The sequence below is a fragment of the Aspergillus fischeri genome, genomic scaffold (genome assembly GCF_000149645.3).
Source record: "Aspergillus fischeri NRRL 181 1099437636245 genomic scaffold, whole genome shotgun sequence".
Taxonomy (NCBI): domain Eukaryota; kingdom Fungi; phylum Ascomycota; class Eurotiomycetes; order Eurotiales; family Aspergillaceae; genus Aspergillus; species Aspergillus fischeri.
In genome coordinates, this window is record NW_001509773.1 from 399,828 (window position 1) to 425,336 (window position 25,509).

General features: G+C 49.1%; 10 protein-coding genes across 10 annotated transcripts, besides 1 other annotated feature; 8 read left to right on the forward strand and 2 right to left on the reverse strand.

The window, feature by feature from the left end:
• Window positions 1-1,781: 1,781 nt before the first annotated feature.
• Window positions 1,782-1,809: a microsatellite.
• A 3,219-nt stretch (window positions 1,810-5,028) lies between these two features.
• NFIA_102760 (C2H2-type zinc finger protein) lies at window positions 5,029-6,180 on the forward strand (the record flags this gene model as incomplete). Its single annotated transcript, XM_001266687.1, has 5 exons — window positions 5,029-5,154; window positions 5,210-5,235; window positions 5,287-5,394; window positions 5,454-6,003; window positions 6,058-6,180. 5 exons carry the CDS (start codon window positions 5,029-5,031, stop codon window positions 6,178-6,180), a joined length of 933 nt encoding a protein of 310 aa, XP_001266688.1.
• Window positions 6,181-7,347: 1,167 nt separating this feature from the next.
• On the reverse strand, window positions 7,348-8,762 carry NFIA_102770 (uncharacterized protein; the record flags this gene model as incomplete). The annotated part of the gene is made up of 3 exons (XM_001266688.1): window positions 7,348-7,881; window positions 8,228-8,483; window positions 8,542-8,762. 3 exons carry the CDS (start codon window positions 8,760-8,762, stop codon window positions 7,348-7,350), a joined length of 1,011 nt encoding a protein of 336 aa, XP_001266689.1.
• Window positions 8,763-9,662: 900 nt separating this feature from the next.
• NFIA_102780 (gamma-glutamyltransferase family protein) lies at window positions 9,663-11,654 on the forward strand (the record flags this gene model as incomplete). The annotated part of the gene is made up of 4 exons (XM_001266689.1): window positions 9,663-9,827; window positions 9,888-9,906; window positions 9,963-10,312; window positions 10,371-11,654. The coding sequence occupies 4 exons, from the start codon at window positions 9,663-9,665 to the stop codon at window positions 11,652-11,654; spliced, it is 1,818 nt and encodes a 605-aa protein (XP_001266690.1).
• A 635-nt stretch (window positions 11,655-12,289) lies between these two features.
• Window positions 12,290-13,264, forward strand: NFIA_102790 (putative thiol methyltransferase; the record flags this gene model as incomplete). The annotated part of the gene is made up of 2 exons (XM_001266690.1): window positions 12,290-12,781; window positions 12,908-13,264. The coding sequence occupies 2 exons, from the start codon at window positions 12,290-12,292 to the stop codon at window positions 13,262-13,264; spliced, it is 849 nt and encodes a 282-aa protein (XP_001266691.1).
• Window positions 13,265-13,394: 130 nt separating this feature from the next.
• On the reverse strand, window positions 13,395-14,390 carry NFIA_102800 (deubiquitinase OTU2; the record flags this gene model as incomplete). The annotated part of the gene is made up of 1 exon (XM_001266691.1): window positions 13,395-14,390. The coding sequence occupies one exon, from the start codon at window positions 14,388-14,390 to the stop codon at window positions 13,395-13,397; it is 996 nt and encodes a 331-aa protein (XP_001266692.1).
• Window positions 14,391-14,883: 493 nt separating this feature from the next.
• Window positions 14,884-15,852, forward strand: NFIA_102810 (short chain dehydrogenase/reductase family; the record flags this gene model as incomplete). The annotated part of the gene is made up of 4 exons (XM_001266692.1): window positions 14,884-14,913; window positions 14,975-15,209; window positions 15,267-15,570; window positions 15,633-15,852. The coding sequence occupies 4 exons, from the start codon at window positions 14,884-14,886 to the stop codon at window positions 15,850-15,852; spliced, it is 789 nt and encodes a 262-aa protein (XP_001266693.1).
• A 1,947-nt stretch (window positions 15,853-17,799) lies between these two features.
• NFIA_102820 (putative potassium uptake transporter) lies at window positions 17,800-19,368 on the forward strand (the record flags this gene model as incomplete). Its single annotated transcript, XM_001266693.1, has 5 exons — window positions 17,800-18,010; window positions 18,064-18,178; window positions 18,249-18,966; window positions 19,021-19,064; window positions 19,116-19,368. The coding sequence occupies 5 exons, from the start codon at window positions 17,800-17,802 to the stop codon at window positions 19,366-19,368; spliced, it is 1,341 nt and encodes a 446-aa protein (XP_001266694.1).
• Window positions 19,369-20,289: 921 nt separating this feature from the next.
• NFIA_102830 (alpha,alpha-trehalase) lies at window positions 20,290-22,758 on the forward strand (the record flags this gene model as incomplete). Its single annotated transcript, XM_001266694.1, has 5 exons — window positions 20,290-20,415; window positions 20,490-20,562; window positions 20,634-20,755; window positions 20,833-22,574; window positions 22,629-22,758. The coding sequence occupies 5 exons, from the start codon at window positions 20,290-20,292 to the stop codon at window positions 22,756-22,758; spliced, it is 2,193 nt and encodes a 730-aa protein (XP_001266695.1).
• Window positions 22,759-23,489: 731 nt separating this feature from the next.
• NFIA_102840 (oxidoreductase, short-chain dehydrogenase/reductase family) lies at window positions 23,490-23,866 on the forward strand (the record flags this gene model as incomplete). Its single annotated transcript, XM_001266695.1, has 2 exons — window positions 23,490-23,522; window positions 23,549-23,866. The coding sequence occupies 2 exons, from the start codon at window positions 23,490-23,492 to the stop codon at window positions 23,864-23,866; spliced, it is 351 nt and encodes a 116-aa protein (XP_001266696.1).
• Window positions 23,867-23,869: 3 nt separating this feature from the next.
• Window positions 23,870-24,626, forward strand: NFIA_102850 (uncharacterized protein; the record flags this gene model as incomplete). The annotated part of the gene is made up of 4 exons (XM_001266696.1): window positions 23,870-24,025; window positions 24,081-24,270; window positions 24,326-24,435; window positions 24,498-24,626. 4 exons carry the CDS (start codon window positions 23,870-23,872, stop codon window positions 24,624-24,626), a joined length of 585 nt encoding a protein of 194 aa, XP_001266697.1.
• Window positions 24,627-25,509: the final 883 nt, after the last annotated feature.

Below are 25,509 nucleotides of genomic sequence, written 5' to 3' on the forward strand. Positions count from 1 at the left end.
TCAACCATTATCTAGCCTTTAAACTAGGAGCACTAGGAGCACAATCGAATGACCCTTTTTACCGGGTCGAGATTGGGCTCCGGCTGCGGGATCCTTGTCACGGATTTCTTTGTCTACCGATTCTCCGACAGCGAACGAAGCTAACCAATCAGATACAAAAGTCGAGGTTGCGGCTTGATCAAAATGGGAGGCTATACGACGGAATCAGGTGAAGGGCAATGCTTATACAGGCCAAGATCCTCACTTCATTCCTCAGTTACCCTCTGCTTCAATGATCGACGTTTATGAAGCTCTACCTTCTTATCCCCAACTGTTTTACAGCATCCGTGGTAACCTGCCTGGGTACATTGTCGGTACTGAGTTCTTCAAATTACAGTTGAACTATTGTACCTTACCGATTACTTGACCAGGCAAGGTGCGGTTTGTAGTGAAACCCACTCCACCGACTTGGCTATACCATAAAAAGGCTAGTGGTTTCTGGGTTCCATACAGCTTCTATGATGGTTGCACAACGGTGACACCAGTGACACCATACTTGACCCTAACAGAGGCCTTTCCCCACAGACAACCACGTTGCTGTCTCACTTTCATTACAATCTTAAGACACACGTGCTACAAGAGTACTAGCATAGTACTTGAGTTTTGGAATCTCAAGGGTCGCACATCCTTCCTTACTTTGTGTAACACTGGATCTGGACTTGAACCGCCTGCATCCATCGTAACAGTCTACCCTTTTAGGTGACTGCCTGATTCGCCGGGAAAACGCACGCAGGCAAGAAGCATAGTAGCCGATCGCTCTCCAGTTGCCACCTCCATCAACGCAATAGACAACAAATAAAGTGATTGCGGAAATACTAGTCTAAGTAGTCCGTTTATCAGTCAACAGTCCCAACGCACACTCGTCTCGCCTGTCTCTTGATCCACCGGCCCGCCTCGAGGGATTAGGAACCTTGCAGGCCAACCCCGCCACGTGATGGCTCTGCCAAAACCCACACGCCAGAAATCGCGAGTGGATTCGACAGACTGCAGCCTGGGCTGCGGTGTGTCAGCGTCGAAGGTTTCATCCATGCATGCGCTTGCACACCTTGCACACACCCATGACGGCATGGCTCCTGCGAGTACAAGTGGAATGTAGGTAATGTAGAAGTAAACCCTGTGGAATGCGGATGTTGCTCGGTACGGAGTACGGAATAAGGTGAACAAGTGCAAGGGATAAGGTAAGGTAAGGTTTCTTGGATCTGAGGGACTTACGGCCAATGAGCTTCGGTAGCACCTCTAGGGTTAGTTCATAGCCCTACTAAAGGTACCACTGGACAGCGACGGAGAACGGAGTAGCACTCACTACTTCAATATTCGACGGCCATACTTCGGTGTGCAGTAAACAAGAACAGGTATGCAGAAATCCACACTCGAACGATGTCCGTGTCCGTGTCCATGTCCGACGCTCAAGACCACATGGCCACTGGCAAAAAAGTAATGGATGGTGGGCCACGTCTTACCCTACCCTCCATCAACCCATGTTGCCATGCTCACTGCAGCATTCCCAGCTAATGCACTCTAATGCGGATTATGTGACTATGTCCATGTGGAAGTGACGATCATTCCCAGGAAGGAGGTTAAGTACAGAGTATTGTGTATTAGATGGACTGCCTACAAATCGTCAGCTCACTCTCGTACGCTCATCTGGAGAGAAAGTTACGGAGACTGGTTTCCGCAGTGGTTGGCTAGGTTTTGCAGGTGTGGGTTGCAGAATGAGCCGATAGGACTGTTTGTCTGCAGAGTGAGGATGATGATGATGATGATGATGATTGAGATGCACTCTCTTTGTTGGATGCATACAGATACAAGCACCAGGATTCGCTGATAATGGATTGACCGAGGCTGTAGATAACAAGTAGACAAATGTCTGGTCGTTGGATCCGAAGCAAACCGATGCCTTAATACGACCTTCGCTGATTGTACCAGATCGGATTGTCCGAACGGTGCAGAAATCCTGGAGACAATTCCGGAAGCCAGAGGACTGTACGCAAAGGAACAAGCTTCAGAAACAACAGTAAAACCCAAGGTACTTTTTTCAATTTTGCATGTCATGGACCAGAGACAGTCATCAATGTATATACAAGATAGCGTACTGATCACCCAGATGAAACAAGCTAAGCCTATACTTGGATTCTCATGATAGGGAATGGCCCACTCCTCCTTAGTCGTTGTCAATTTCTCCAGCAGTCCAGGGATACTGGGAATGCATTATTCGAGGCCTTGACAGGGAAGCGAAGCCTGGAAAGTACGGAGGTGAGGTGGTACAAAATCGACCGGACATTTGGGCAGATTGCCGGATCTTCCCCCGGAGGGCTGCATGGGTATCAGTCGATGGTCAAGTGTTCATATCGACGAGTCACGGGTAAGGATCAGTCTCTCGAGCACGAGCACGGAATCCGGAGGCCGGAGGATAGTGGAAGCGAAGGATGCAAGGTGCTTATGGCATTATCCACACGTGGATGTGCTTGTCCACGTTTACGGGGGCACCTTACTGCTCCTTACTCCTTACGTCAAGCCGTGACCCATGCCTCTGACGCAGGAATGATACTCAAGATATGTAGATCTTTAAATAAAACCGAATAGCGAACGGATTGTAAATACGAGACGGGTCCTATACGTAGCTATATTTAACTACAAATACGGATGCCACAGCCTTGGAGGCAGACTTGACACGGGACGAACCTTCTCCAGTATCTAAAAGAGGAATAGGAAGTTTGCGACTAATGTTGGACTTATGGCTATACAACAGAATTGATCTATCAGCGAGATGAAATCGGGAGTTTCCTGAGAGGGCATGTGTTTGGTGTTGGTTGCGGGGCAGTGTCATGGCCACGAGGGCCAGGGAGATGAACTTCTGGTTGGCCCATTCTAACTTCTAACAAAAGCGACAATCACAAGGGTTGCAATTTGAAACGACCATTTGGAATAACTTCTTAAAAGACCAAGATAGGTATTTGGGGACAACCAATGGCAGAACCCTTTTTCTTTTTGTTTTGTTTTTCGCTGGTTGTCAGAAGCCAAATGAGCCGCCCGAGCTGATTCGACCTTGGCGGATGTTTAGGAGCCCATTAAGAGTTCAATCAGCATATTAATTGTGTCAATAATAGTTAATTTTGTTCAGCTGTGATAGACTGTGTCTAGGGCTGACCTGAGAGAAGCCTGAATGCCTCGTGCCAGCGGTGCCAGACCAGCCTCAGCGAACAGCGAATATCCCTGCGCAGAAGCGAAGTAAACTCCAAATGGATTGAGAAAAAGTGGTATAATTAGCACACATTCCATGGAAAAATGCAACTAAGATGGAAGTATTTGCGAACCAGCCAATCAGAGGCACTGTTGAACCAACACTTTCGACCTCGTCCTATGGACTGCTATTATTATATTACCCTCTCGTGATTGTTTGTGTTCTGTTGGTTTTCATGCTGCTGCTGTGGTCCAGGATGGTCTCTACACCCTTGACCGTCAGAAAATCATCTCGTCATTATGACTTTGAGGTACCTACTCCGTAGTCCGTCCAGAATTCTCCATAGTGGAAGGACTTGACCTCATTTCAAATGGAAAGATAACGCTTGGAGTGAAATGTGAAAGTGCAACTCTATCTAATGTTGACATACCTGAGTATTCAGACATGCTACAATCCTTTTGTTCCCTCGGGCATTCTGACCTCTAAAAGTTGTGGCTTGGGATCCAAGATCCAGTCTAGCTTCTTCCCTGTGCTTAAGAATCAGCCTAACCAAAAACCGTTGAAGTATATTTGGGACTTGGTTAATCCTGGCTGTACACGTTGTTGGCTCAAGGATAAAAATAAAATTATAATAGTATTTCAAATGTTTACAGGTCCATGTTTTTCAAATGCGCCTCAGCCGCATGAGCTAATCCGAGCCCTTTTTGGTCCAGTGTGGATGTTGGTGGTCGGCTTATGGCTGGAAATGGGGGACGCATTATTTTCAGTTCTATCCAATACTTTTTCCTCCAAATTTCAGGGGAAATTTTGACTTTTCCTGTAAGGTATTCTGTGTGTAATAATGTAACCTCCGCAATCTGCCCTCGTTCGACTGGGGCCCACCATGCTTTATTCTAATCTATTAAACTTTGAACTTTTGATGCTTCACTGATTTCCACTTTCGAGGTTCCGAGTCAAGGTTGATTTCCAACGTAACTAGGACTGTTGGACTTACCTAGTGTGGCTCTGTAGTATTTTTACTCTAGTTTCACACTAATTCTGCAGCCGGGAAACAGCATCGCTAACAATATGTACACCAATTTTACCGAGTCATCCAAGGTATACCTAGCTAGTAGGCACATAGCCATGCTTGTATGATCACCCTGCAGATTGATCATCAAACCTGCACCTCTCGCTTACTTACATGATTTGTTTCTATGTTTGACCAAAAATAATCATCATCAATAATACCATTGTTTCAGGTTTTTTCCCCTAAATTCTTAATTAACATCTTCATATCAAACCATCCAATTGTGGGCCTGGGGGTGAGGAAGATCTTCTGGAGCAGGCTGACTTGGTACCTCGCATATCCACTCCGACGGTTCAACTATCTATATCAACTTCCTCATCCTCACCTCCATCCCCCCCAGTCTCTCTAGTCGTTTGCCACCATTTCGTGAGTTTCATCTTGACTCGTTCCTTTTTCTTCGCTCCACTGCATCTCGGTCACTTGCATGCGAGGCTTTTTCTCTCCAACATCTAATCTCACCCTCCTCGTCATCAACCAATCTTATCGCCGTTAGCTGTCGGGACTCCAACAATAACATTATCACAGCCTACCTCCCCCACACATTGTCCAGCGTACCTGCGACATGCTTAGAGGTGCCTATTCGAACTCTGAAGCTATATCTTGCTCTCAGTCGCCAGTCCATCTATCCTCGTTCATCCACACCTCAAGCACATCTTCCGCAGCAACTGCTTATCAACCACGACGTTCTGCCTCTAAAAAATCATTGTCCTCCACAGCCAGTAAACAAACCACCGTGACCATGCGTCGGAGCAACGCAGCATCAGAGATTCCTCTTCCTATCACTTACACACCTACCACTCATCGTATCAGCAAAGCCAAGAAGGGCAAGCGTGTACATGCTTGCGAATTCCCGGGATGCAACAAGGTTGGTCCTGCACACCATCTGGCTGTGTCAGGGACATCTACTAACAAGGTCTTAGGTGTTTACAAGAGCAGAACATAGAAGGTAGCAAAGCCTCTTAATTGTGTCACGGAACACTTGCTTACCATCTTATAGACGGCATGAATTGAACCACAAGCCTGAAGCTTTATACCGCTGCCCTCATCAGAACTGCAAAAAGGAGTTTCATCGTTCAGACTTATTAACCCGGCACATGGCAAGACAGTAAGTCTCATCCCGGAATGGGGCTCTTCTGGAGGCACAACTAACACTCGACCTCACAGTGAGCTTGAGGCACAGATGGAGAGCTCATCACAATGGGAGCGAGACACACAAATTCCCACTATTTCAGAACCCCCTCGAGTGTCCAAGTGCATGCCGATAGATCCAGCCATAAACACATACCTCGCTGCCACACAGTCACCAAGCACAATGTCCGTCGGAGCCCTGGTGGGCTCGTCCATGCACCCGAGCCTCACGAGCAACTGCAGTCTCATGTGGAACTCGATGGACATGCATCCAGCTCCTCAGGTACCCATGTATGGCAGTCACCAGATCTTCGAGTCCGTTGAGGATACTCGTTTCTACGCAACCCCGGAAACATGCCCGTCGCCCGCCTCGGATGGCACTTCGCTCTCTCTCCCGCCTCATAGCCGTTCCTCACTCTCATCTACCCCAGCTACAATGGTCGATTCGTATCCAAGTAGCATCATCGACTCTGATCTGACGTCCTCGCCGGTTCCTATGCACTCCACGTTACGTGGTTGGGATCCTGCCGAGGCCAACCTCTCCTCAATGGTTCCCATGTCGTTGAATGGAAGCCTGCTCTCTCCAGTACGTTGCCATGACTCTCTGTAGTACGGAGTCTTTGAACTAACAGTTTTATAGCCTATTTCCTGCCATTATCCTTCTCCTACATGGCCATCGTCACACCATGTCGCCTATGATGACCTCCATCATCCCCAAACTGTACCCTTTCAAACTGTACCCTGGAAGTCCTGGACGCTATAACCGGTATACCCTCGCAATCAATCCCGCCATCTCTCACCATCTATGTCACCAAAAGGCTGGTTGCAAGGACTTCCAGTCCCTATTATATCCTCCACGACCTCACTCCATGGCAATGTCATCAAAAATGCCTCCATCCTATCCTCAACTACATCCTCCGATAAAAACCTCATGGCCAGGCGCATTCTTGTATAGCTCACCACAATCATATATTCACGCTTCAGGTGCTCATCCCGTTGGTTTATGCGCTGTCCTTTACTATACTCCATTTATGTCCTTCTTTATGTTGCTTAACGAGCATATACCCACGATTCGCTTTACAGAACCGCAACAATACGATCGTTTCCAAGTATTGTACAATTACATTACAGCTTCCCTTCGCTTTCACCTGTCTCTGGACAGAACGCCCTTATGATAGATCTTGTTTGGATTCATCCATTTGCAACGGTGGATTCGGTTTCATGCTTCATTGACAGATAGAGTTTTCTCTTCGTTTGACAGTTTATCAGTCGATACTGGCGTTGATGACCAATTAGACTCGTACGTCCTACTTGTTAGTTGACTAAGTCATCCTCTACTTCAAGAATTCTTCCAGACCTCATTAGAACTGCAAGATATGCGTACCAACGTAATTACCAATCGTTATCTTTCCACTCTCTTCGCTTTCGACCTGCTACTCCATCTAGGTCCTCGTTCGGAGCGCATTCCTGCCGTGGAAAAGAGACTATGGCTCCAACTGGTATCTCTGCGGCCAGGGCAGAGATTCAATACCGGAAGGATGCTAAATCGGGAGAGTGCGATGCAATACAGTGTGCGGGGCTGTACTGTACTGGTCCAAATAGGCTTTCTCGGAGATAGCAGGATTGCGATCGAGTACTGCGCGGATTCGGCGTGTATGATGAGCGAATCTGTTGGTCAATGGGTATACGGTGCGTGCATTTAGATTGATATTATTTGTGTGGTTGAGGCCCGATCATGGGATCCTGACATGTTTTCTTTTTCTCGGTATGTCTACTGAGTTTTGTTGTGCCATTGTTGGTCCTCATTAGTCCTATGTAATCATATCTGCGCGCGACGAAGCCTTCAACTTTCCATTTTGAAAGTATAAACTATGTTTCAATGCCGTTCCCTATATACTCAGGCTGATATACGTTAAGGACCAGCTATGCATCAATGTATAGACAATGGATAAGCCAGGTCATCCTTGGACGGGATAACCCTGCAGCACCAGCCGCACCAGCTCCGATTCAATCCCTGCTCTTCTCGGATTAAATATTGACCGGTATCACGCTCATCCTCGTACTCCACAACACAAGCTCCGACAGTGACACGCTTCTTCGCTTTTTGCTTGACTCGTCCGCCTATCCCAATGATTTCCTGTCTGAAGTACCCCGGCTTTTCTTCATCACGACTGTTAGTTCTTTCCAAAGACTGATCCCGGAGAAGTTCATCCTGGGGACTGAGGTGACCGTGTATGCGCGCATCGTCCTGATGGTTGTGCGAACTTCCTGAGAGTGACCACTCGTCTGCCTCACACTCCACTTCCAGCTCAATCTCCTGAGCAGCTAAACAATCCTCTTCCCTCCCACATTTCACCCCTTGACATCCCTCGCCAATCCCGGTACCTAGACCTCCAAGATATGTGCTATACCGAGTGCGCCAAGTCCACACCCGGCGGTAAGTAGTGTCGCTACTGCGTAGGGTCTTTCCGCATGGATAACAAAGCCATACCATATCTTCGCACGAGCATGGTGAATGTATAAAAGCTGATGCCGTGAAACTAGAAAGGTCTGGCGGCACCTGGGTTTCAGAAGTAGTTGTACTAGAAGGGTTCCGGGTAAGATGGGCGGCCAAGGGTGCTGTACGGCAGGTGGTACACAAGCGACGAACGCGATCTTTGAGGGTATTTCTGGGAGGGGGTTTGATGGTGCAATTCTGTGGACGACATTAGTCCACCATCAATGACACGTGCTTCACTCGGTCATACCCTGCATATGATCCTGGAGCATCTCCGACACTCCGCTACCATGTCCCGAGCACATCTACCAACCTTGCCCCTGACCAGTCTACCGGCAGTCAGGGTTCCCTGACTCACAAGTCGGAGCACAGATCTCACGCTGTCAGGAATGGCCGCCCTGCCATCCAAGAGATCCGACAAAGTTTCAACATACTCGTTCTCGCAACGAAGGGTCTGCTTCACCAGCTGATGGCGATATGGTGCTAGATTTGCATGGAACTGACGGCAAGTTCGGGAGAGGGCATAGAGTGTATTGAGATCGACTTGTCGGGCGATTTCCTTGACAATTCTAGAGCTTCAGTCAGCGCCGAGATGCTTTCCAGAAACTGTCGATCAGCAAGGCATACGGATAGCAACTCAAAGCAGCTGAAAACCCATTGCGATTCAGTATCTCATGAGAGCCGTCATTTTTTGCATGATCGTGCATCGAATGATCATTTTCAGGATGAGTTGGCGGATCAGAGCCAATAGCCTTCAACTTCGACAACGCAGGCTTGTCCGGCTGAAGGTACGTGCCATCATGGGCTCCGGGGAAGGCATCATGGTCATAATCGACAAACACCACCATTATGCCATCAAAGAGAGAGGAGAAGGAGGACGCGCTCGGCTCAAGGGAGCCCCACAGATGGTAGATTCAGTCTGGAGAAGAACCATTGAAATCAAATCCAATATAGACAGCTATCACACTGTCAACAGGGAAAGGCTGTCACTCTTGTATAGCAGCCATCCGTGCAGTATATACAGTGCAATGATGCGGATGACGACGATCGCTCCGTTGTCGGCGCGGGGCGACGGGGCGCCAGATTCGTGGTTCGTTTCGGGAATGGAGAAGCCGAAGGCGAACGGAAGACTTTAAGCGTGACACAGGTCCTTTTGAGGGTTTCTATACACAGTCTCTATGACAATACAGCTTGTTATCCAAAGCATCAGCGGCTCAAAGCGAGAGGTGGTTATGATATGACGCCAGTGTCCCTTCGTCTTATCGGAGAGTCACGCGTATCTCCCCCGCACTAAACCCGAAGCAGTACAGCTGCCCCTCAATCCCGAAGAGGAAGGTGACCCCAACTTTTCTCCATCTTCTCTGTTTTCCTCGGCAAGATGTCCAACGCTCGGTCGAGAACAAGCAAAATCGAGGCATTTGATGCAGGCAATGGAGGGTATTGGTGATGACAGGAAGTTACTTCAAGCATGGCATATCTTAACAAACTTTGCGTATGTCGGGTTTCTGCTGCCAGGGTCGAAAAGCTGTTCCAGAATTCAACCTACCCCAATAAATGGTAAGGTTACGGCTGTATTCGAGCGCACGGCATAAAGGAGCGGAGCATCCCGATAGTAGTTCCTAGTATGTATGAGTCTTCATCTGTTGTCCTACTTAAGATTCACCCTCCCCTCATCGTTTAGTCACGTCTCCTTCTTGCTCAATCTCACTGTCTACTGCTCTTCGTTGCCCTTGTCATTTCTCTTCAAAATGCCTCTCAACTCCCACGCTGTTTATTCCAGACTGAACCCGGACTTTGTCCCGTTCGCCAGTAGAAGGAGTACTGTCCACAGTACCAAAGGCATCGTAACATGTACTCAACCTCTGGCAGCCGCTGCGGGCCATAGAATCCTGAAGGAAGGAGGAAATGCTGCGGTATGTGTGCATGGGACATTACTCCGGCCATCAGTTTCACTGACTATTACGTTTCACCAGGACGCTGCTGTAGCAGTGGGTAAGTGCTGATTGCAACAAGCGATGATAAGCAGGTTTGACTCGTTTCAACAATAGCCGCCGCATTGAATGTCACCGAGCCTTCATCAACCGGGATTGGTGGTGACATGTTCTGTCTCTTCTATGATGCAAAGTCAAAGAAAGTCCATTCACTCAACGGTTCTGGTCGATATCCCGCCAACGCGACGCTCGAGAAGATCAGGAAGGATCTGAACCTCGGTGCCAATGAGAAGGGGAGCATCCCAATGACCAGCGTCCTATCGGTGACTACCCCCGGCGCAGCTGCTGGATGGGTAGACACAGTGGAGAGATTCGGCAGTGGCAAGCTGTCCTTGGAGCAGATTCTAACGCCAGCAATTGAATTGGGAGAGCAAGGGTTCGCGGTGTCAGAATTATCCTCCTACTTTGTAAGTGTATCCTTTTCCGTTTGTCCAGCATTTGCAGTATAATATGCCGTTCTAACAGCTTTTCAAGTGGCGTGAAGGTGAAGACCTGCTACGAAATGCGTCTCCAAATTTCCGGGAGATGCTCAAGCTTGATCCGAAAGCCAGTGACGGTGTTAGAAGCCCACTTCCTGGTGAAATCATGAAGAATCCGACATTGGCGAAGACCTTCCGAAGACTTGCTGCAGAGGGTAAGAAGGGGTTCTACGAAGGCGAAGTTGCAGAGGAGCTGGTCAAGGTCGTCCAGGACCTGGGTGGCTACATGACCCTGGACGATCTTAAGTATCATGCTGAGACCGGAACACAGAATACTGAAGCTATCTCACTCAAATTCACTGGCCAAGATATTGTCAAAAAACAGACCGCTGGAACGGACGGTGAAGAAAACCAAGGCGTGGAAATATGGGAGCATCCGCCCAACGGCCAAGGCATTGTTGCTCTCATGGCCCTGGGTATTCTTGAGGAACTCGAACGGACGGGAAAGATTCCTGTATTTACTGAGGATCAGCACAACTCGACAGAGTACCTTCACGCTGTTATCGAAAGTCTTCGGTTTGCTTTCGCCGATGCTTCATGGTGGGTCACGGATCCAGATGTGGAAAAGGTACCGTCGAAAGAGCTGATCTCCAGGGAGTATCTGGCCGAACGGGCGAAGATGTTCAACCCGGAGAAAGCGGCAGACATCGTCGATCACGGTAGTCCAGCTCACAATCACTGCGATACGGTCTACTTCGCTGTGACTGATGAAGAGGGCAACGGTATTTCCTTCATCAACAGTAACTATGCTGGATTCGGTAGTGGGATCATTCCGAAAGGTTGTGGCTTTACGCTCCAGAACCGCGGCGCCAATTTCTCTCTGGACCCAGGTCATCCTAATGCGTTGGCTCCACGAAAGCGGCCGTACCACACCATCATTCCTGCGCTAATTACCAACTGCTCCGATGGCTCTCTTCACTCTGTTTACGGAGTCATGGGTGGTTTCATGCAGCCACAGGGCCATGTCCAGGTTCTTCTCAACATGCTTGCGTTCAACTATCATCCTCAAGCAGCGCTGGATGCTCCACGGATCTGTATCGCGGCTGACTCTGAGCCTGGCAGTCAGACAGTCTATATCGAGGAGGGTATCAGTGATGATGCCATTGAAGGCCTCAAGCGGCTTGGACATCAAGTCAAGGTTCTGACCGGGTGGCAGAGGGGAATGTTTGGTCGCGGACAGATCATTCGCTGTCATCACGACGATGGCCAATTGGTCTACAGTGCCGGGAGTGACCCCAGAGGCGATGGAATGGCGATTCCTGCAGTATAAACTGATTGGCTCACCTTTCTGATACAGAGTGAGTGAATGAACCCGAAGTAATCGCAAATCTCCTCTGTGAGGAATAGACTTGCAAAGTGATTATGTCTCCTCAAGCTGGGAAATAATGTTAGTTTCCGCCATGTTCCGGGCATAATTCCTGTGATGTTCCCTATGCATGTTAGATGACCTGCTTCCAGCATCAATCGGCTTCTTGTATTTGTTGATATAACGGGGTACTCTCAAGATTGCTCAAGATTATTCCCGATCACTGACTGGTCTTCATTTGCTGCCGAAGGTAAGGTAACATGCCGCGTCAAAAATATACAGCCGAGTTCTTAATACAATTGTGCATATATGAGTATGTCCTTCTACAGAAGATATGATTTATCGCCTAGCTTATAAATCATTAGTCATTACGAGAGAATTTGAGACATCGCCGATTGAAATTCTGGAGAAGGAGTGGGTAAACTGATTGATCACCGAACCGTTCATTCGGGCTTTCACAGAAACTATAACTTACCCCGCCGCGTACCTACCAAAAGGTTCTATATAAGGCTTCGCACCTTGATTCGCGGACGAGCTGCATTTGAGCAACGTTGAAGGACAAACCACAATAGGCTCCGTTTTATCTCACTGAATCAATAATGTCGAACGACCCCAGACTGCTTTCGAGTATCCCGGAGTTCATAGCGCGATACAAGGAAAATTACGTTGAAGGATGGGCTGAGCTCTGGAATAAGAGTGAGGGTAAACCTCTCCCCTTTGACAGAGGATTTCCCAATCCAGCATTGGAGGATACGCTGATTGAGAAGCGCGATATCATCGGGGGCCCCATTGGCCGAGATGCGCAGGGCAACACGTACCGGAAGAAGGCATTAGTCCCGGGGTGCGGCAGAGGTGTCGATGTACTTCTCCTGGCCAGTTTCGGGTATGATGCCTATGGTCTGGAATATAGCGACACTGCCGTTCAGGTGTGTAAAGAGGAACAGGCGAAGAATGGAGATAAGTATCCCGTACGGGATGCGGAGATTGGTCAAGGCAAAATCACCTTCGTGCAGGGCGACTTCTTCAAGGATACTTGGCTGGAGAAACTACAATTGCCTCGGAATTCTTTCGATTTGATCTATGACTACACGGTATGTGGATCTCAAAGGTCCTTTGTACAATGCACTCGGCCTGGTTTCTGTCTTCTTTCTCAGGAGACCTCAGTTAGCTCCTATCGCAGTACTGTGCTTCTCTCGCTAAACAGCTGTGTTTGATAGTTCTTTTGCGCCTTGGACCCGTCAATGCGTCCGCAATGGGCGCTCAGGCACACCCAGCTTCTGGCGGATTCGCCGCGTGGGCATCTCATTTGCCTTGAATTTCCAAGGCACAAGGATACGTCACTACAGGGCCCTCCGTGGGCCTCTACGTCCGAGGCTTATATGGCACATCTGAACCACCCTGGCGAAGAGATCCCATATGATGCAAATCGTCAATGTAGCATTGACCCATCAAAAGCGCCAAGCCCCCAGGGGCTTGAGCGAGTGGCATATTGGCAACCAGCTCGGACGCATGAAGTTGGGATTGTTGAGGGAGAGGTCCAAGACCGAGTGTCGATATGGCGCCGCCCGAACTAGGTCATCACTTCTTTTGTTCTTTGTGCCGTAATCCGGGACCCTTGACAACGATCCTGAGACGCTTAAGAGCAATTAGCGGATTCGAGAACAGATATCAAATCGCATGTTTCTCCCTTGTTGAATGGCTGCTCTATGATTGCTTCGTAAGTGCATTGTAATGCTCTCCCAGCCCGTACGTATGCCGGTAGTATGCCAACCAAATGACCCGCTTGTTCCTTTCCTCCTCATCAATCCCATCCATATCGCCGGCTTCGATCTTCTCTATCCTGCCATCGCCTTGGATGACATTAATATTAACTCCATACGCCCGAGCGATTGCCTGCAGCTCCAGCTGTCCTCCCCACTCGGCGGTAAGCTTGATCTTCCGGGTATACGAATCCAACGGCTCCTCCATAAAAGGCTCGAAGTCATCCTTGTGCTCGACGATGAAATCCGCTGCCACTGCTCGAACCGCTCTGTAGCCATCATGTCTGGGCGAAGCAACCGTATCAAGCCGAGACTGCGTCTGGGGCTGAATGACTATCCTTTGTGGATCAGGCCTAAGCCCAAGCCCTGATTCTTCCAGCTGATTGGCAATAGCTGAATATAAACAGTGCCCATCTGGGTTGATTTCCACCTCTTTCAAGCCCAGTCGTTTGAAAACAGCCTCCATCACCTCCTTTTCGTTACCACGATGGTCAACCTGTTTCGCGGCCTCTTCTGCGGCAAGCGCCGACTGAGCCGCCTGTTCCGCTGCCCGACGTGCTAGACGAGCCTTTTGTCGATTCGGTTTCTTCGTACGCGGGGCGGAGGCAGGTGTGGAGGTCGCAGTCGAGTCGGTCGTTGAAGGCTCCGGGAGGCTGTCTGTGCCTTGTGTATCATCTGATGTGGGTTTCCCTACTGAATCTGCATCTTCAGCATCGGGATCGCGAAGACTGAGGTCTCCGAAGCCATCGACTGGCTGGATAGGTTCGCCGTTGAGCGCTGCAATTTCGGCTTGGTGACGATCGGAGAGCTCTCGCTGTAGCCTCTCGCATTCCTCGTTGATTCCTCGACGTGTCTTCTTTGTAGCTGATTTCTTCTTCTGCGTGATGCGCGCTTGAAGATCTTTCTGCTCCTTGCGATGTCTCGCTAATAGTTCTTCCATTTTTAGATAAACGCAGGCAAAATGCAAGGTAAAGCGAGAAATCTATAATCTTGGGGTATGACGCAAGACTAAACCGAGTGAATATGCGAGAAGTAAATGATATCAATTAAGAGATGCTGAAACCGATAATGCCATCTATGGGACCAACGCCATACAACCGTAGAGCAACTGCAACTCAAGAGAATAATCATAAAACAACACTCGCCCCTCCCCGCACAAGCGCCCAGACGGCCCTGGATTTTCCTAAATTAGGCATAGCGTCTATGTGTCGGTGCTTCTGTTGTTCCCGCTCCGAACAGCCTCGGTATTTCTTCCCCAAGCCGTGCAACAGTCTCTCGGTCGTCGGATAAGCATCGTAGCTAGACTATATGAGGAGGGCTTCCCTCGCCTCGACTATGGTGAAGACAGGTCTCCCTTGAAACATTCTTCAGAATTTATTCCCCTCATTCTTTTCTTTTTTGCGCCCCAGAATCTCATTTTTGACACTATTGTAATGGATACCCAGAGTCTCTTCAATGTGGAGGTTAGTATCGGTGCTCTTCGCCTGCGCACCAACATTTTGCATATTGCTAACAATTATGTAGGGCAAAGTGGTGCTGGTCACCGGCGGAGCCAAAGGCATTGGGCGTATGATTTCCGAAGGTTACGTCACCAACGGCGCAACAGTTTACATCTCGTCTCGGGATGCCAAGGCTTGCGAGAAGGCCGTGCAGGAGCTGAATGCTATTGGCCGGGGAAAGGCGTATGCTATTCCCGCGGACTTCTACAAGGAGGAGGAATGCAAGAGGCTAGCTGAGGAGATTGCCAAGCGCGAAAGCAGTAAGTTGGTTTTGGGGGGCCCTGCTCAGGCGGAAGGCTAATCCCATGCTCTATCAGAGCTTCATGTCCTCGTGAACAACTCCGGGTCAAACTGGGGTGCTCCATACGATGAATACCCCTCATCTGCATGGACCAGAGTTCTCACCCTGAACCTGCAACGAGTCTTTGATCTCACCAAGCTCCTTACGCCCCTTCTCGAGAAGGCCGGTGCGCCGAATGATCCAGCCCGTATCATTAACATCGGTAGCATTGATGGATTGAGAGTTCCGGCTCTGGAGACGTTCGCATACAGTGCTAGCAAGGCTGGCTTACATCATCTGAGCCGTGTCCTCGCACATCACCTTGGCAAGAGGAATATCACGTCCGTACACCTTATGCTAGTTACTTGCGTCGAAGAAGGAAACTAACATGGCTTTCTGACAGATCCAACACCCTGGCTTGCGGTCCCTTCGAGAGCAAGATGATGGCCGCCACCTTGGAGAAATTCCGGGATGCTATCGAAGGCGCTAACCCACTGGGCCGTATTGGCACGCCCCAGGATGTCGCCGGTGCTTGCCTTTTCCTCAGCAGTCGGGCCGGTGCGTACATCAATGGTGCGACAATCACGGTGGACGGTGGTAGCGCGATTGCTGCGAAGATGTAGACAAGATACACAACCAGCTTAGCGCAGACTAGAAAAGCAAAAACGTTCGAATGGACACGCTTATCATAACCTATTCAAGAAGGTCTTGCCGAGTTTATATCAGATCATCCCCTTGGTTGTGGCTGCCTTCCACTGTTATGAGCAGTTGAGCAGGGGTTGCATACAGTAAATCTTGATCCTCTGGGAATAAGAACAGCTGAACAGGGTCACCAATATCCACGTGTCTAATCCAACTTATGCACTTCAGCCGATCCCTGGGAGTTTGCATGGCACTTCCGCGAGATAAGGTCGTCATCGTAACCCCGTTCTCAGAGAGCGTAATATTGCCTTGGCGTGAATAGACCAACCCGACTCCCCAGTATCAAGGAGTCAACTGAGCACGTCTTCTGATGCCACCGTGCCGTAAAAGTTATGGTAGGTAAATGCAGCTCTCGCCTTGATCAAATTGAGGTTTTCGGGCTGACAGATCGTCCGTTGCGACTCTCAGATCTCATCATTTTCAGCCCGATGGCGGTGGCTCAGTAAAAATATCTTGAGAGCTCGTATTCCACATCTTTTAACCAGTGGATAAGATAATTGCCTCTTACATCTGAAGCTTTATAGACGCAGGGGAGCTTCATAGTTGCGTGGGGTTGCTGTTCGGTGAGCTTCGGATTGGTCTGGCAAATCCCTCAGCTAACGCGCCCTATACTATAAAGCTGTAGATGGGCAAATTCGGCGTGAGTCCAATATATTAACCTTCTACTTCAGTGACACTTATTGAACGAAACAAAGGTCTCTAAGAGTATTCAGCTTATCATTTGTTCCTAGACTTGACCCTAAAAGTTATCGGCGTTCTGGTTGCGAGGGTAATATCCCAAGTTGCGGTCGAGATCTATCTTAATTGAGAGCTAGGAATGTGGAAGCCACCACTTAATTTCATAACCTTGCATTGTGCGTTAACCTTATCTGATCTACATCATTCTATGCAAGCTCATTAGAAATAAGATGCATACATCGTTACTTTGGGCATCTTAGGGATTGTTATCCTCTACCCATATGGGAACCTCACTGCAGTCGATGCCTACCTTTTCGGAGTAAGCTCCTCGACAGAATCAGGACTGAACCCGTTTGTTGGCCTCACTCCGAAGTTCATGGAGACACTTGCTGATAAAAAATTGATCAAAAACAGTGTTGATGTGAAGGAGCTAAAGACCTATCAACAGCTATTTCTGTACTTTGTCCCGATTGTGGCCAACGCTGGGTTCATCAATCTTATAGTGGTCGTTGTGCGACTGCACTGGTTCGAGAAGCGTCTGAAAAAACTGGGTATGTGTTACAGCTCATCTATCAGTTACAATCCGATCTAGGTTTGCTTGTTGCTAACTTCGTGAAGCGCCTACTCTTCTGCAATCAGAATCATCGCGCTCGAAAGATGCAGAAGCGCAACCAGCCAAGGCCAATGCCGATCGGCCTTCAGAAGCCAATACAGCGCAGATGCACTCGAGTGCTCTATATGATAATCAGTTGAAGCTGAATAAGTGGGTACCTCCACTAAATTGTTTTAATTCCGGCTGGGTTGTCTAAGCATCAAGGGGGGATTTTCAGGGAACATGATTGCATCATCTCGGGCAATGACAACAATGGCGGCGAGAACCCGACCAAACACAGACAAATTTCCTTTGCAGACAACTCAAAAGCTCTGCACATACCCTCGCCGCGCGAACGCGACAGAGGTAATTCCTGGTTCTGAGCTGAGTAACTCAGTTCTGCGCTAACAGGGTCAAGGTCATGCTATCACGGAGATAGACGACCACGGTATGATCTCTATATCTTCATAGAGACGTAAACACTAATACTCCGTCAACACCAGACCATTTTGAACACGCCGATGATGATCATCAGACCGATATAGCTCGTCACCGAACTTTGGTCAGTGGCATCCCGCTGGAGCGTGTTGCTTCGTCGATGTTTGTGCTTGGATCTTATCCCTCTAGATCTCAAGAGCAACAGACTAGAAGAACCATCTCGCTTGCCAAAGACCCGGAGCTGCCGCAACTGTCCTCACAAGCCAGTCTCGGCAGAAACTCAAAGTTCTATAACCTGACCCCTGAAGACAGAGAAGCTCTGGGAGGAATAGAGTATCGCAGCCTTAGGCTACTTCTCAAGATAACGCTGGGTGAGAGTAGACTTGAGATAATTTCATACGGAGAACCTGACATATGTGCATAGGCTATTTTGTTGGCCTCCATGTCTTTGGTGTCATTTGCCTCGTGCCTTGGATTCAACATGCGGATCCCAAATACAGGGACTATCTGAAGGAATGCGGACAAGGAAACGTCTGGTGGTAGGTTTGCTGCTGCATGAGCATTTGACAGTCCAATATCAGCAAGGCTTACTATGCTCGCCGCCGGCAGGGCCTTGTACACGTCCCAGACGATGGTTGACAACCTAGGATTCACACTCACTCCGGACTCGATGATATCGTTTCGAGATGCAGCATTCCCGATGTTCATCATGAGCTTTCTCGCCTACGCAGGGCATACTATGTACCCCTGCTTTCTACGCTTCATCATCTGGATCATGTTCAAATCCGCCCCGAAACACTCGTCCGTCAGGGAGCCGCTGAGCTTCTTATTGAATTATCCACGCCGTTGCTATACGCTGCTCTTCCGTAGCCGACCGACATGGGTGCTCTTTGGAATCCTTTTTGTGTTGAACTTTGTGGACGTCTTGCTCATTGTGCTGCTTGATCTCCATAATCCGGCTGTCAACACTCTATCCGGTGGGCATCGCATCCTCGCGGCCATTTTTCAGGCTGCTTCGGCACGCCATACGGGAACTTCGTCCTTCAACCTCGCAGAAGTGAACCCTGCAGTTCAATTCAGCTTACTAGTCATGATGTACATTTCGATTTTTCCGATTGCCATCAGCATCCGTGCTTCGAATACATATGAGGAACGTGCTCTTGGGCTATATCCCTCTAATCAGGATGAGCTGGATGAGAACAACGGGATTAACTACGTGACGACGCATATGCGCAATCAACTCAGCTTTGATCTTTGGTATATATTTCTTGGGATTTTCTGTATCTGTGCCACCGAGGCACGGAGGATCATGGACCCTTCGGAACCTGTCGGTTTCCAGTCTTGTTTCGCTTTTAGGGCTCGCACCACTGACTTCTTGCAGGGCTTCAGCGTGTTTGCCGTATTCTTTGAGGTTGTCTCTGCATAGTGAGTACAGTATCTATTCCTTTCCTTCCGAAGATGTCTGACGCATTGCAGTGGAAACGTTGGTCTCAGTCTGGGATACCCCAATGTGACCACCTCATTTTGTGGACAGTTTAGCGTCTTTAGCAAAATCGTCATCTGTGCCATGATGATACGAGGACGCCACCGTGGACTGCCTGTTCAACTCGACCGCGCGATACTGCTTCCTGGTGAACGCATTGCGGGAGATGGCAGACTCGTTGATGAGTCTCTTGCTGGACGTCGATCTCAAACACTGAACAGTTTTAGACGCTACCATACAAAATAGTGAGGGATATGGAAGTATAATCGAGGAATGACATCCCCAAGCGAGTAGTCTGAATTAATATTGGATTGATGTTGGTGATATCTGTGGTATAGGCCTTCGATCTATCATATGCACCGGTGGTCGACACTGGTAAAGTTTTATACAACCGTTTTTGATCGTAACCAACCGATTTCGACGCATTTCCCTCTTATTCTTCGCTCCGATCTGTCACTTTATGATTTGTTGATTCGATAAGATTTATTTCATTCAGCCCCTCCCCCTCCATTTGCACGTTCTCGATTCGAGCATATCCTTGTCAAGACTACTATCGATAACTTTCTTTGACGCTGCGGATACCCTACAGGCTACGAAACACAGTAGTGATGAGCGGCAATGATGTAGTGATGGAGCCCTGTGGAGCGGCGACATCATCTGTTCACTTATGCCGTCATACCAGCACAATGAACCTCTTTATCATTGTCGGAGTTCAATTGTTCAGGTAATACTCAAGAAAGTCCAGCTTCGGAAATCATCTGGACAGGAAAAAGAAGAAAAGCCAAATCAAGCGGAATCCGAAGGAAAATAGAAAAACAAAAATAACAGTGCATCCCCCCACGGCACACGTTGTCATTCCTCCGTCCGTCGTCTGTGGTAACTAATAATTGATCGGTGTGGCCAATTCGTGTGGAACTCCCCTTTGTCTATCTTTCTCCCTTCGTCATTTATCACTAAGAACTTTTCACTCTGTGCTGCAAGCTGGAATTCAGACACCAAGCATCATAGCAATTTTTAAGGGACACAGCAAGAACGCCACGGACGACTTTCGGCGCGGTCATTGATCTCGCTTTACCTCGTTCAGCCCAACAATCCTTGCTCTGATCGTTATTTTAGCCTTTTTGACTCCGAGATCGCTTCCATTTATTCTTCCACGACCAACAGACGATGAGCTCGTCCAATACACAGCATCGACGAACGAATTCCCTCGATCCGTTTTCTGATCCTGACGTTTATTATGGAGACGAGGACTCAGTTGCGCGGATTCGAGACCGCAGGCGTGCGTTTTCTTCGGTGAGTTACAATATGCTTACGACAGCTTGGAGACCAGGGCATTTTGCTGATCAATTTCGGTAATATACATCTAGACTTTGAAAGCATTCAACCGCGAGGATATTCAGGATCTTCTGGGCAGAATCCCTGCCAGGAGAGGCAGCCATGGTACGTATCTGAAGCCCCTGCGAAGAACAAACTGAGAAAGTTGCGGTGACTGACCTGCACGTGCTCAACAGATGAACTCTCCGCACAACCACGGAAGTTCCTTATCGACGTCGACACAACCCTGCAGAGCTTGTTGGAAAGGGAGGATACGGACAGGAACATGCAGATAACGATTGAGGATGCTGGTCCGAAGGTATGTGATTTGGTCTTGCCATTGGCCCGGAACGGTGCAAGTCATATTTCGAGCGACGGCTGATTGGTGCTATCCAGGTGTTATCAGTAGGAACCGCTGCGTCATCCGGGTACAACCGATTCGATGTGCGAGGAACGTACATGCTCTCCAATCTTCTCCAGGAGCTCACCATCGCCAAAGACTATGGGAGGAAGCACATCATTCTCGACGAAGCTCGTTTGAGCGAGAACCCTGTTGCGCGTCTATCTCGCCTTATCAAGAATTCATTTTGGGACGCTCTCACTCGTCGCATTGATGGTTCCAATATTGAAGTCGCCGGTAGGGATCCCAAAGACTGGACTGATGACCCGCGGCCTCGGATCTATGTCCCCCACGGTGCCCCCGAGCAGTTCGAGTACTACAAAGGGATTGCCAAGGAGCGCCCCGAGTTGCGACTCGATGTGCAGATGCTCGATGCGAACATTACACCGGACTATGTGAGGGATCTGAACTCTAAGCCCGGATTGCTCGCGTTGGCAATGCAGAAGAAGTACAATGAATTCACCCAAAAGACCGAATACGTTGGTGTGCCGTTTGTTGTCCCAGGAGGAAGATTCAACGAGCTGTACGGGTGGGACAGTTACATGGAGTCTCTAGGCTTGTTGGTCAGCAACAGAGTGGACTTGGCCAAGGCCATGGTCATCAACTTTTGCTTCTGCATCAAGCACTACGGCAAAATATTGAATGCCAACCGCTCATACTACCTCACCCGTTCACAGCCACCGTTCTTGACCGACATGGCGCTGCGTGTCTATGAGCGTATCAAGAACGAGCCGGACGCAATGGATTTCCTTCGCAACGCAACACTCGCTGCGATCAAGGAATACTACAGCGTCTGGACGGCTGCACCGCGGTATGACGAGCTGTCGGGTCTGTCCAGGTACCGTCCAGAAGGAAGAGGTGTTCCTCCCGAAACTGAACCGACGCATTTCACGCATATCCTCACTCCGTATGCTGAAAAGCATGGTATGACGTTTAAGGAGTTTGTCCAGGCTTACAACGAAGGCAAAGTGCAGGAACCTGAGCTCGACGAGTACTTCTTGCACGATAGGGCCGTCCGTGAATCGGGCCACGATACCAGCTACCGTCTCGAGAGAGTCTGTGCCAATTTGGCCACGGTGGACTTGAACTCTCTTTTGTACAAGTACGAGGTCGATATCGCCAGGATTATCCGGACCTATTTCAAAGACAGGCTAGAAATCCCTCCTGAATTCCGCACTGAGTCGACCAAGGATATCGAAAGTGAGTCATCCTCTGTGTGGGATCGTCGTGCAAGACGACGCAAGGTGCGGATGGATACCTACCTCTGGGATGATGAGAAGGGCATGTACTTCGACTATGACACGGTTCTGCAGAAGCGGACGACTTATGAGAGCGCCACAACATTCTGGGCCATGTGGGCTGGACTTGCGACACCGCACCAGGCGGCAGAAATGGTGAGGAAGGCTTTGCCCAGATTTGAGGTCTATGGTGGCCTGGTATCCGGAACCGAGGAGTCCCGCGGCGCTGTAGGCCTGGACAGACCCAACCGGCAATGGGACTACCCGTACGGCTGGGCTCCGCAGCAGATGTTGGCCTGGACGGGCCTGCTGAGATACGGCTACCAGGAGGAAGCTGAGCGTCTGGCCTACAAGTGGTTGTTCATGATCACCAAGGCCTTTGTCGACTTTAACGGTGTTGTCGTCGAGAAATACGACGTCACTCGGCCGATCGATCCACACCGGGTCGATGCCGAATATGGCAACCAGGGTGTAGATTTCAAGGGTGCGCCTCGAGAAGGGTAAGTTTACACGTCTTCTGCCACCCGCACCAGATAGCTGACGATTGAATACAGGTTTGGCTGGGTCAATGCCAGTTATGTGTACGGCCTGGAGTTCCTAAACGCCCATCAACGGCGCGCGCTGGGAGCCATCACCCCTTGGGAGACGTACAGCAAAGCTATAGCCGTGCAGGACGCTTATTAGAATCGGTGATTCGACGCTTACTACTTCCAGTTTTCAGGCTTCTCCTTTCTTCGGAGCATCTTCTACTACTGGTTAGAGAAGCATTCATCGTGATTTGCGGCAGGTTGATTTCTCGTTTCGTGGGTATTATCATTTTAATCGTCATATTGCGGCTCGTTTCTCAATATTCAGTTCGAGTGAATCGGATGCAGAAAACCCTTTCAGGCACCATGGAGTTTGATGTGTTCCTGGATTTTGCAGATGCTATCCTCTTGTCGTCCCAGTCGGCATGTTTCTCTCAGCCATGTCAGCATAACCAGAAAGGAACGGAAAATTGATTTCCACGACTAGCCCTGTGTTACCATTTGAACATCTTTCTTTCTTTCCAAGTCCAGTCATTTATTCAAATTGCCATCTGTTTCCGGAGACAAGATAACTTGTCTCTGGCGGGAACATTCACATAGAGTACTTTTATAGGTATACTCGATTCGGTCAATAGCATCGTCATCCCATTCATAAACTTTGGATTCTGATGAATCTAGTCTTGCATAAAGACATCATCCGTTGCCAGAATCTACCTTGGAGATAAACAAGCTATCTCCGCAGTCAGCAGAATGCATCTCATACCCCAAGAGTAGCATCCTGCATCTGCCAAATTGCCACCCAGCATGGTCCTACGTATATAAATAAGACACATCGTCTCAAGATGTACAGCCATAAGCTTAATTCAGAGATGCTTCGCACCTACAACCATGTCTTTCATCGACAAGAACACGCCCGCCCACGTACTAGTCCGAACTATGCCAGCCAGATCAAAGGCATAGTCATTCTCACCACCGGCGTCTCCGCGGGCAGCCTAGGCAGCCACTTCGTGCAGTCCATCGCAGCCGCCGGACCAAGACGCCTCATCCTCGCCGGTTGCAACAGGAGCAAAATCCAGCAGACAGCTGACGAGATCAAGGCCTGGCATCCAAGCGTCGAGACCCGCCTCCTCGAGATCGATCTAGCCTCCTTGGATAGCGTCCGGCAGGCAGCGTCGCAGATCAACTCGTGGGATGATATCCCTGCGATCGATGTAGTGGTCAACAACGCCGCGGTTATGGCGACGGAGTATGCGCTTTCGGCGTAGGGCATGGAGTCGCAGTTTGCGACGAACCATCTCGTGCCGTTCCTTCTGACGAACTTGATTATGGGGAAGGTGCTGGCGGCGAGGAGTCCGAGGGTTGTTATGGTTGCTAGTGATGGGCATCGGCTGAGTGGGGTTAGGATTAAGGATTATAACTTCGATGTGAGTGGCGCTTGGTTCTTTGTACTGTTGTGAGCTGGGCTGACAGTGTTGTCAGAATGGCAAGGTATACAATAGATACCTCTCATATGGGCAGACCAAGACGGCGAATATGCTCATGGCCGTTTCTCTGGCTGAGAAGCTTGCGACCCGGAATCTTCTCGCGTTCGGTCTGCACCCGGGAGTGATCTTCACGAATCTTGCGAACCACCTTCTCGAAGATCTGGACGGGAGCTTCGAGGAGCTCGGTATGTGCCTTTCACCTTCTGGTCTCTCGTTCTTTGAGTCTGACTGACAGGACAGCTGCTCTCGACCGCGCGCAGGGTAACCCAGAAGGCTGGAAGAGACTGGACCCGAAACCATTGGGGACAGCTCGACCCATATCTATGCAGCTTTTGATCCTGATCTTGCAGGTAAGAGTCTTGTCCGTTAAGATTGAGTGCTCCGCTGATACAACCCAGAACACAACGTCAAGTACCTGACCGACTGCCATGTTGCAGACCCGTGGGTCGACACAGCCAAGCCATGGGCTACGAGTCCGCTCGAAGCAGAGCGATTATGGAAGCTGAGTGAGGAATTAGTAGGCGAGAGGTTCAAATCCTAGTCTAGTCCAGTGCCTGTTCCAGCAATATGCCTCGTGACTGTTTGTTAGGTTAGATGTAGATGTAATTGCAATCTGATATACGATTTGCATGTGAACATTCCACGCAGCAGTGTACTTAGAGCATCTCCGCCTCCGAGCGGAAATATGCCCAAAATAGCCACTATATTTATTCAGTTGTCAATCAGAAAGACGATGATGGCATTTTCGTCGACAATAAAACGGGAACAGGACGCATTCCACCTCCTTATTTTCCCGAGGCTGATTTTCGTGATACTTTGGACAGATGCGAGTCACCCCTGGACGAAGCGTTCCGGGCCTGTGATTGGTGCTCGCTGGGCCGAGGTTGATGCCTACCTAGGTACCTTAGGTACTTTTCGATATCTTGCTGTTTTGTTTCACTGTAGATACGGAGAACATATCGAAGTATTTGAGACTTTCTGTACAATTGTAGTGTTTTTATATCTACTTGTTCTGATTAAAGCTGTGATGTTGTACCACTGCCTGAGGCATATACACCTGAGGTTGTGCATGATTTAAGCTCTGCGATGGTAACCGTACGTATGTGGGGTACAATTACCGGGGTCTGACATCGATACTTGAGATGACTCAGTTCTGATATCGGCACCGAGTTCACCGGATTGTACGGAGCAGAAGGACAGGAACATTCGGGGGATATTCCTTTTAAGCATAGTAGAATTTGATAATGTCTGACAGGGTCGTTAAAGCTCCGAGAATCGGTGTCAAGGAGTGTGCTTCTGAACTGTCAGATGTTGGAGAACCGATCTCCCTGAGGTACATTATTTGATACTGTCATGTACTGTCATACATCTAGCACATGTTTTTACGTCATCCTGTCGCATTTGAGATTCTCGCTTTCCAGCTT